This window comes from Vanessa cardui, chromosome 18 (genome assembly GCF_905220365.1).
Source record: "Vanessa cardui chromosome 18, ilVanCard2.1, whole genome shotgun sequence".
NCBI lineage: Eukaryota > Metazoa > Arthropoda > Insecta > Lepidoptera > Nymphalidae > Vanessa > Vanessa cardui.
Window position 1 is genome coordinate 6,104,137 of NC_061140.1, and position 11,200 is coordinate 6,115,336.

The 11,200-nt window shown below is 29.2% G+C and overlaps 2 protein-coding genes across 3 annotated transcripts; one reads left to right on the forward strand and one right to left on the reverse strand.

Moving 5' to 3' along the window:
• Positions 1-1,606: 1,606 nt before the first annotated feature.
• Positions 1,607-7,064, reverse strand: LOC124537599 (putative GPI-anchor transamidase). Its single transcript, XM_047114478.1, has 7 exons — positions 6,853-7,064; positions 6,503-6,781; positions 5,985-6,193; positions 5,544-5,661; positions 5,348-5,458; positions 4,730-4,908; positions 1,607-1,736 (listed from the first exon to the last, which is right to left on the reverse strand). The coding sequence occupies exons 1-7, from the start codon at positions 6,919-6,921 to the stop codon at positions 1,661-1,663; spliced, it is 1,041 nt and encodes a 346-aa protein (XP_046970434.1). The 5' UTR covers positions 6,922-7,064; the 3' UTR covers positions 1,607-1,660.
• A 601-nt stretch (positions 7,065-7,665) lies between these two features.
• LOC124537400 (ras-related protein Rab-43) lies at positions 7,666-11,159 on the forward strand. 2 transcript variants are annotated; one of them, XM_047114233.1, is made up of 5 exons: positions 7,666-7,960; positions 8,037-8,121; positions 8,638-8,894; positions 9,080-9,148; positions 9,870-11,159. In XM_047114233.1, exons 1-5 carry the CDS (start codon positions 7,751-7,753, stop codon positions 9,930-9,932), a joined length of 684 nt encoding a protein of 227 aa, XP_046970189.1. In that variant the 5' UTR covers positions 7,666-7,750; the 3' UTR covers positions 9,933-11,159. The 2 variants fall into 2 exon arrangements, with proteins under 2 accessions (XP_046970189.1, XP_046970190.1); XM_047114234.1 differs by having other exon boundaries at positions 9,080-11,159.
• The last annotated feature ends 41 nt before the right edge of the window (positions 11,160-11,200 follow it).

The following is an 11,200-nucleotide window of genomic DNA, read 5'->3' on the forward strand; positions in this document are numbered from 1 at the left end:
AAAAAAATTTCATAGTACTTATAAAGAAATAAATATCCGTTTAAATTTAATTTGTTTTTTTTATTTCACCTTCGTGCTCGGAAAATGCGAAAAGCTTTTGGTCCTGCGTCTAAGCTAAGAAATATGAATAAGATCTGTTTATGAATAAACTTGTACACTATGATATATCTTGCGTAGTTGTTAGATAGTCCTCTTAGAGAAAGACACCAATCCAGCGGGAAGACATTATCAAACTTTAATATTTTTTAACAGGTGTAAAACATTTATTGAAATTCATTTCAGCTGTAATTGTGGTTAAGAACTATTGTCGTCTGCGAAACCACAAATTAATTCAACCTTGTATTATTTTAAATATAGTGTGAATTAATCTTGTTTAAAGATATTGAGATTTAGAAATAGACAACTTACTACTTTTTTATGATTTAATATACGTAGATATATCTCAAATATCTATGCTAAATTTTAATGTCAGTAACGAGGAGAAAAATAAACAGATTTGCATATTTCACACGATTTTATAAAAGCTAATAATTATTCGTAGGTAATATGTTTAATTACAACTCTATTCCCGTTAACTACTTTTCTACCTTCTAACTTTATTTCCAAAGTGCCGTTATCACCTTTGTTGACTTAAAACTAAATATTATTTTCCAAGAATTTATGATCCCGTATATAATATCAATTACCATACAGCTTAATCCTATTGCGAGAAAACGAAAATTAAATAAACAACATTCAATATCGACATTACGCGATAGCAGATATCAGTAGTTAAATGGAATTGTGATAAATTAATAATAAACATAATAATGATATCTGATATTAATCTTGAACTGTCCGGAAATTCTATGTAATACGTAGATATTTTTTTATGACATAGACTATTTTTATCGAAAAAATCTTAATTATATTATTCAAGGTCAAATTAATACACACATTCTAAGTAGATTCTAATCTGCTGATACGTTATTTATATTGAACATATTTTGGATTCCCATCTCTATGACATATGTTTTAACGAATCAAGCAAAAATTGTAAATCAGACCAATAAGTGCGCTAAAATTTGAAGGATTACATTGTATTAGCCTAATATAGTATGAATAAAATATAAATAACATATGTGTCAATCGGCTCGCAGTGTTTGCACGTATTCTGTAATGAGAAACTGGCAACTCACTGCTGAATATGAGCTCGAAATGTCGGAATGTGATTTGCTACATTTATTGTAATAATTATAAAAAAATATATAATAAAGGGCGTATCGCTGTAATTTGATAATTTCTTACAGCATCCCACTGCTGCCAGTGAATTTCGAATTGTATTAAAATAATAGGTATATATAATACAAAGTCGCTTGCCACTGTCTTTCCCTATGTATGCTTAGATCTATAAAATAACAAAAATAATTTTGATGCAATTTTTTTTTAATGGAGTTATTCGCGGGGGAGTATTTTGTAGATAATATATAGATAATTTTAAGTACACAAACACTGATAATTTTACAACTCTTTATTTAGTATCAGTTTTGCACCTGTGCGATTTGACAGGAAATTTAGATTACTTTTATGATTACCGAATACTTATCTGATAAAAATAAATCACATATATTTTATAAAGTCTTTTATTATTTGAAATATAAATATTAATACTAATTATTATTCAAACAGTTGTTTTGACTAAATGCATTGGGAATTGTGGTGGATACTCTCTCTTCTCTGGCACTTTCGTTTTATTCCTGTAAAAAATATAAACAAATATCAAACAGATATATTAATATATACATACTTGATATCTTCTATGATTGAGTAATAAGGGTTAACATATTAGTGATTAACAAATTGAGACAAAAAGGTATTATTGATTTTAAATTAACATGGTTATTTTTATTACTAAAGGTATTAATTTCGGGTATATTTACCATGTTGTTTATTTATCTCGTGAACAAGACATTCGTAGATAATGTCGAAATATCGAGCTCCACCGAACAAAAATAAAAAACATGGTAAATATCTCGAAATTAATACCTTTAGGTATTATTGAGTTTTATATCAAACTAGCTGTTGTTTGCGGCTTTGCTTGCATGAAATATCGTTATAAACATCTTAGCAGACTAATTTTAGATATTACATTTTTCAAGACCTCTCTGTAAAGTGGTGGTTACTGGTGTTTCAAGCATTTCCATGCAGTCCATTTTAAAGATTAATGTTAATTGACTTTGAACGCAAACTGTACTCTTTTGAACTAAAAAGATATATTACACTGTTTCTCATCTATCCGTCCATGATCAAGTGATAACTGTACCCCTATGACACTCCGATGGTGGCCCGTAACTATTAGTTTAGTGCCGTTACATAATTTTGGAGGTTTTAAATCCCTCAATTACTTTATTGCCAGGACAATATTCTAACTTAAAAATGAAGGACCTCAAGAGTCAAGACTAACCTTTATACGAAATTTCAACCTTTATTTCAACTCTTCGTGGTATAATATCCAAAAACGCTTAAATAAATATCTACTTATTTCTAACCAATTTCCCAAAAATATAGTTTCATGTTTGTACTTCGAAGATGGCAGACTTCCACCAATATACGAAACCCTTATTTCGACCATTAGGGCTAAAATATCTAGAAAACTAAAATTGGTATCTACTAATTTTTAATTAGTATCACAAAAATAAATTTCCATAGTTCTTCATAGACTTAAAAAATCGCGGATTTCCAGACTAGCATATATACGAACTGTTAATCCCTATTACACCCCTTAGGTCTGGAATATCCAGAAACGCTGAAATATGTGTCGATTTATTCTTAATCAATATGCCAAAAATTATATTTTATGTTTTAACTTAATTAATGACGGGCTTTCACACAAACTTTCAACACTTATTTTCGCCCTTATGAGTAAAATTTCCATAAATGATGTAATAGCTATTTATTTATTTGTAATTAAACGCCTGAAGACAAAGTTTCTTGATAACTCCAAAAATGACGGATTTCCAGACTAACCAATGTAAGTAGTAGCAACCACATTACACCCTTTAGGGCTGGAATATCCAGAAACGCTGGAATACATATCTACTTATTATTAAAAAGCTGTAGCCCACGGCTTTGCTCGCGTGGAAATCATAAATAACTTAACAGACTAATTTAAAACATTACGTCAATTTAATAATAAACTTTCGTGGGCTAGATACACCACTGCTCGTAAAGCTCATTCTCGACCAGGCTATTAAGAACTTTCCAGGCGAAAACCACTCTTATCTTAGTTATACTCCAGCCGTTATAAAGATTGATCTCTGTACTCTTTTGAACTTAAAAGGTATTGAAGGTATTAAAATTTCACGGTTTCTGAAGGTATCAAAGATATTCGTTGGGTTTACGCTGTTTCTCATCTAACCATCTATTATCTAGTGATATTCGTTGGGTTTACGCTGTTTCTCATCTAACCATCTATTATCTAGTGATATTCGTTGGGTTTACGCTGTTTCTCATCTAACCATCTATTATCTAGTGATATTCGTTGGGTTTACGCTGTTTCTCATCTAACCAGCTATTATCCAGTGATATTCGTTGGGTTTACGCTGTTTCTCATCTAACCATCTATTATCTAGTGATATTCGTTGGGTTTACGCTGTTTCTCATCTAACCATCTATTATCCAGTGATATTCGTTGGGTTTACGCTGTTTCTCATCTAACAAGCTATTATCCAGTGATATTCGTTGGGTTTACGCTGTTTCTCATCTAACCATCTATTATCCAGTGATATTCGTTGGGTTTACGCTGTTTCTCATCTAACCATCTATTATCCAGTGATATTCGTTGGATTTACGCTGTGGCTCATCTATCCATCTGTTAACCCGTGATAGCTGTAGCCCCTATGACATTACGATGGAGTACCGTAACTATTATTCCGGTATTGTTGCATAATTTTAGAGGTCTTAAATCCCTCAGTAACATTATTGACATGACAATCTTCTAACTTAAAAAAATGTACCTCACGACTAACCTATATACGAAATTCAACCCCTAGGGGCAGAATATCCAAAAATGCTTAAATACTATATCTACTCCTTTCTCATCAGTAAACCTAAAGTAAAGTTTTAAAAAAAAATACTTAGTGACTTCCATTTTAACTTTCAAATCCCAATCCAGCATCCCAAAAGTAAAGTTTTATATTTTACGCAATGAAAATTACTGACTTATATAGCAACATTCAACCCTTATTTCATCCCATTAGGGTAGAATATCCAGAAACGTATAAATACATACCTACTCATTTCTAATCAGTATCCCAAAAATAACTCTTGATGTTTCTACTTTATTAAATAACAAATTTCCATTCAAACTTTCTATCCTTATATTATAGTTATAAATAAAATAATAATAATTCTTTATTTAAAAACGGATTAGAGTATATAGTATAAATAATATGTACACTATAAAGCCTATAGACAACCTCTGTGGTTGAGTAGTGTGTACACTGGTTTTCATGGATGCGCCACTCCGAGGTCCCGGGTTCGATTCTCGGCCGAGTCAATATAGAAAATTCAATGGTTTTCTATGCTGTCTCGGATGTGGGTGTTTTGTGGTTATTTCTGATTTTCCATAACACAAGTGCTTTGGCTACTTACATTGGGGTCAGAGTAATGTATGTGATGTTGTCCAGTATTAAATATTATGCACATTAAATTAAATTTAATTTTAAAATCATAGTGTTTGGAAACTTACATTGACATATTCTTTTTCCTCCTTGGTATTTCTTGAATGTCAATTGGATCTGTAGTTATAATGACTTGTCTGACCGACCCAAAGAAGTCTGTTATTGGTACCTTACTGGGATCACGTTTGAAAAGGTCCCTTCGGACACCAACTGTTGATAAACACGCGCTTTTTGGACACACAGCCAGCTAAAACAATAAATTAATATAATGTTAATATGAATAAGAAAATATTATATAACATATACAAAAAAAAATACAGCATTGTGTGTGCAGCCATGTGTAACAATTTATTAGAGATATGTTATTTCAATTAGACAATACAAGAACATGAAATTAACTTTTCACTTCAATAATCTAAAATTAAAGCAAACGAAACCAGAAACTGCAGCTTATATACTCATATAATAAATAATACTATACATTAAAACCTTCTCAGAAACGGCCTACTTTATCTGATATTAGTTTTATGTATATTTTCTTTAGTAGTTTTATCAGTTTGGCATAACACAAATCTACTAAAAATACAATAGGAAGTTATTTCATAATAATAAATAGAAGTTAATGATTGCTAAGTTTTTGTTGTCGTTTTTTAATTAAACATTTAAAATATACAAATATTACTTACAAATTCAGACATTGTTTTCTTGCTGTTAGGATGTACATTTTCTAAAAATTCCAAGACATAGTACGTATATCTATCTATTATGTACACACCTATTGCAGAATCAACATGGTGCTGAAATAAAGATATAATTATTAAAAAAAAAATTATATGACTTGTTACTTTTTTAAATATGGCAACATTAAAGAGTTATACATACAGAAAGTGAGTCTTCTCCAACCAAACTGCTGGCTGTTGCAAGTATATTTGGAGAGTAAAACTTCTCATACATGGATGATGCTTGACATGTATCAATTATGAAAAATATTTCATTATATCTAAAACATAGACAATAATAACATTCATTTAACTTGTATTAACTTGTGCATAATATAAAATTTTAATAAGCAAAATAATCAATTTAATAGGAGGAAATTCATTCAGAAATTAAAGCATACAAACAACAACCTCCTTAGTATTTTGAAACTGTCCATTAAAACCTATAGTATTGGAGGTGCACATAAGTTGAACCAAAAACAAATATATATTTTTTTAGTGTTGAATTGGAACAGTGAATCAATATAAAGTTTATAAAATTCTCAATTACAAAATTGTGAATATTAACGATTCTATTAATTATTTCAATGCATTAGTTATAAACCTTCTTTTCTGCCACATTTGTTCTAGAGCATCTGCCAATTCTTGACTTGTTATTTCTTCAGAGTCTTGGAATTTTAAAAAGCCATCTCCGCCATGCCCGGTGAGATAGATAAGGATATTACTTCCCTCATCTGTAAGAAGACGCTTTGACCTTGGTGTATCAGGAGGTACTCGACCAGTAAGAAGACGTACAAAGTTCTCAACTGAAACCTGGAATGTTGAAAAGGTATTGATTATTATTTGCTTTGCTAAATAATTCACTTCTACCATACCAATTTTGATAATTGCGATAGATAAAAGCCAGTGACATAAGAAAGTGCATAAGTAAACATGCAAATAACATCCATATGTAGTGGAACTAATAAAATATTTTAAAACTAGTTTTTCTTGACAGACAATACCTCAATATAAATCTATAAGGATACAGTCAAAATTAACAAATAATTTAGCACACAAAACAAAGTTCCATCACACTTCAGGAGATTAATTATTAAATAACATAGAGAAGTTTATACTCACTTCATATCCTCTGTAATCCACTTCAACATCATCTCCATAAACATTAATTTGTTCATGTGCATTGTTAAATATTGTAGCCGGGCGGGGATTCCTCGGGTTGCAGGCCATGTCGTCAGATATCATGAGTATAATTTGACTGTCAGGAATACCAAGCCGCTTCACACTGCGGTATATAGACAGCACGTTGGCCACATGACGATAATTAAACCAGAACCTTGATGTGTCGACTAATACAGCCCAATTGTTTGTATGATTTGACTTTTGAAACTTTTCTGGAATCTAAAAATATTAATTCGTAGTAAATTATATCAAAATCTGTTTTTCTGTTAACATTTCTGTGACAACCATACCTCAATCGCATTGCTTATATTTATTGTGACTAAGAAAGTAAAAATGAAATAGACGTAATGAAAATTCATTGTTTTGTTTTAAATATTAGAATGTATTTTTAGAAGATTTTAAAAATATAACATTATCGTGATTTTAGTTGTTTTAAAATTAAATCTTTAATTGACATTTGAACATGATAACAAATACAAATTAGAGGTATTTGTTTGACAAGTGATAAATTGACACCTGACAAATGGATAGCTCAGATTATATAATAAATATCTGTGCCCTCTTGGTACAAATAAAAGCGATAAAAAAATCTAATATTTTTTTTAAATTATAACATAAAAAAAGAAAGTTATATTCTATATTTAAAAAAACTTGAGGTTTTCATAGAAAGCATAAGGGTTAAGAATGTCTTAAAAATAGTGTTTTATTCAAATTTACACTAATGCTTCTTAATAAAATAAAATGTTAGCATTTAAGAAGAAAACCGGAAATATTTGAAGATGACCTTTTAACAAAGTTTTTATTACTTTGACATGTACCAATATTTTTTGAGTTTAAAATTAATGCTATTCTTAGTGTTTATTTAACGTTCATGTTACGATTAATAACATAAGGGAATATACTGAGATATGATAATAAATTAATTGGTATAACAGATAATCTCAGGTATACTTTGATTTCTAACCATCAGTTTAGATCGTTGCAGATCTTTATTGCAAGGAATTATTATTAGCACAATTGTACTATGTGTGCCAATCACTATAAATAAATATTAAAAAATGATTTACTTCAGGTTTAACTCTAGCAACATAGAGTTAAACGTCAAAGATTAAACAATATTTGAGAAATGATTGTCAAGTGAACAACGTAAACATAAATCTTTGTAAATTTTATCACGATAAAATAGTCATGACTAATCGTAATCCTAACACTCTTATGAGTGTTCCAGATGAACAATTTGATTATTTATTTAAAATAGTTCTTATCGGTGACTGTGGCACAGGTAAAACATGTATTGTGCAACGATTGAAATCCGGTAATTTCATAGAAAGACACGGTAATACAATAGGCGTAGACTTTTCAATGAAAACTTTGATAGTGGACGGAAAGAAGGTCAAGGTTTGTATTGTAAATAATTAATTACTAGAGAGCTTACAGATCGATAAGTTCATTCATTTCTAATAAAATAAATTAGCTTCAGATATGGGACACTGCTGGACAGGAAAGATTTAGAACGATAACACAAAGTTATTATCGGTCTGCGAATGGAGTAATTATAGGTATGTTGATGCATTTTATGATTCAACTCACAATAATAATTTGCATCTGTTTTATTTGATTGCACAAATATATAGGGTATAAAATAAAATGTCGCGGGTAATAATATATTAATACACATTATTAGGTAATGTGACCCATCATAGCCTAGTGTACCCTATTGAGAAATAGGATCTATTGCAAATGCTGGTATTAAAGAAAGCAAAAGTTTCTAATTACTCATGTAATTGGATATGTAGTTGATCCAAATGTAATAAAATTATTACATAACAGTGTTAAGCTTCAGTTAACAATTGCAAGGATTTGTTACATGAGAGTAGAAAATGAATAAATTATTTAGTAGTAAATAAAACCATCGGCAGATGTTAGCTGCCTTTAATTTCAAATTAAAACTTGCTTCTTGTAGTGGTGTAAGTTTTTAAGATTTTCATGAAGTTGTCCCAATATGTTTATCACCTAGTGAATAAAAATGGTCATCTTTAATAATATACAATGATATTTCCAAATTCTTTTTCCAGTGTACGATATCACCAAGAGATCAACGTTTCTATCCTTGCAAAAATGGATTGAAGAAGTACGAAGATACACATCATCCAATGTTATAGTTTCATTAATTGGAAACAAGTGTGATTTGACTGATCAACGTGAAGTTGAGCCAGATGAACCAAAGTCATTTTGTCGTTATATCCCTGAGATTATGTTTGTGATGGAGACTTCAGCTAAAGATAACACTAATGTTGAGGATACTTTTCGCAGTTTAGCAACTGAACTGAAGGTAAACAAAAAGTTAATGTTGTTTCATATTTATCTTATATTAAAGTTTTGGTTTTAAAAAGAGGTAAAATTACAGTAGTAATTCCATATTAAACATTATTTTATTTAGGAAATAAGAATTTAGACGTTAATTACTTTGACTTTAATTATGACTAAGAAAATAACCGAAAACGAATTTTTTTTCAGCGACAACATGATAATAGTGAAGGCCCACCAGCTGAATCGGATTCAGTTGTGCTCGGTGAAAGTCATCCAGTAAGTAGGTGCCAGCCTTGTAGATCTTCTTAGATTATATAGTTTAATAGACAATATGCCATTTGTTCATAATTTGTTATTAGCGGCCTGCATAACACCAAATATATGTTTATTCTGCCATTAATTTTTGGCTATGATGATATAAATATTTGTCACAAATCACTGGTTAGATTCTTTTTTATTATGAATTCCTGTACCAAGTATGGTGCTGTTAAATATAGGTGCTGAAATGAATCTCTATTTTGTCTATGATTTTGATTATGACTAATAAAAATAATCACATATTTTTGTGACAAAATGAAAAAGATCATTTATTAATTTAATTATAAGAATAAAAATAATTTTAATCTTTTAAATTTATACTTAACTCTTGTCAAACATATGTAGTACTCAGAAATTGATCATTTAAAGAACATGCCCTATTAGATTAAAAAGTTTAGGAAAAAAAATGTTGACCAAAAAATAATACATCTGCTTTTTATAATATATGTAGCTTTGTCAGTATTTCGAATATTAAATCATATTTTTTGTGAGACAAGGTAAAATCAATCATAGCAGCCAATCAACAATACACTTTGTTAAATAAGACAAAGAAGTTATTTTAACTAATACAATACCAATTTATATAAACAATAGTAACTCTGCCGTGCGTCAAAAACAATATTATTTTATTAATTTAAACAATTGTATCTATTGTTGAATGTATCTTGTTTACTGTTAGAACACGAGGAATGTATTGGCAAAGCCAACATTACTTCTCCATTTGCTACATTTATACATATAATATATTGATAAAAAAAGCTACATACCTTATAAAAAAATGTACCAATTTTAGTTTTTTTAAATATTGCACCAATACACTTTTGAAACCTATGAAATTGAGCAATTAAGACTACCTCCTGTTTATATTATTAACGTAAATCTAATTTTAACTAAAATGAGCTTCATTTTGAATAATAAGCTTTGTAACACGATTTAATAATAATAGTTATGGTGTTGAATTTAGTGTTAGCAACCTCAAAGATAGGTAGTTGTTGTTGTCTTACAACGGCCGTAACTTTGTCGTATTCGAGATATTTGAACTTTTGAAGCAAATCTTATCTTGTAGTATGACTACTGTTAATAAAATATAGATTAAAATTTGAACAATCAGTTATTTTATTTCTATTATTTATTTACTAACATATAAATTTGTATCACATATTGTTGAGTTGCTAACACTGTGTTGAATAAGAAATTTGAGGTTATATTTTTAAAGATTATATTTTACGATTTAATTTTTTCTCAAATGTCACAATTCCATTTTTGAATATTTTCGTAAGAATTAAAGTATTATTATTATATTTTGTAAAGATAAAGGAATTCTCATTAGTTTTTAAGTGTCACTAAAAAAGTCTTGATAGAAGTCAGTTTCGATAGTGTAAATAATTATAGATAAATATTTGTACCACCTAGTCGAGACTGATTCGCCATATTTACATTTTTAATTAAAAAAAATTAGGTAATCTCCAATGATATTCTAATAAACAGATATGTTATACCCATCCTAAACAACAGAAAAAAGTGTGCCGCGCCGGGGACCGTTTATTTTAAATTTCGTTACAAGAAAAATGATGTGATTAAATGTGCAACTTGATGTTTTAATTACGCAAAACGTATTACTACATAATTATGATGAAAACGACTAAGGCAAACGTCCCAATTAGGACGTTTTCTAGTCTTCACTTTTTGCGCGTTAATGACGTATCTGTTTACTAGAACATCATTGGTAATCTCTGTTTCTTCACTTCATTTACTAGATGTATTTTTTCAATACCGATTTATATTGTATGTAAATTTAATTTGTAAAAATGGATTGATACAAGATAATTCATAGTTAAAGTGCGTTCCTTTTAACGGCGATTTTCGAAATAGATTTTTTTAATTTGGTTTTTAGTTTCTACTGATGAATCAAATTTAGATTAAACTAAATAGTAACTGCGAATAAAGTAAATAAATACCTAATACAATAGTTAACTAGTGTGATTAATGTTTACCCAGTCTTATATGCAA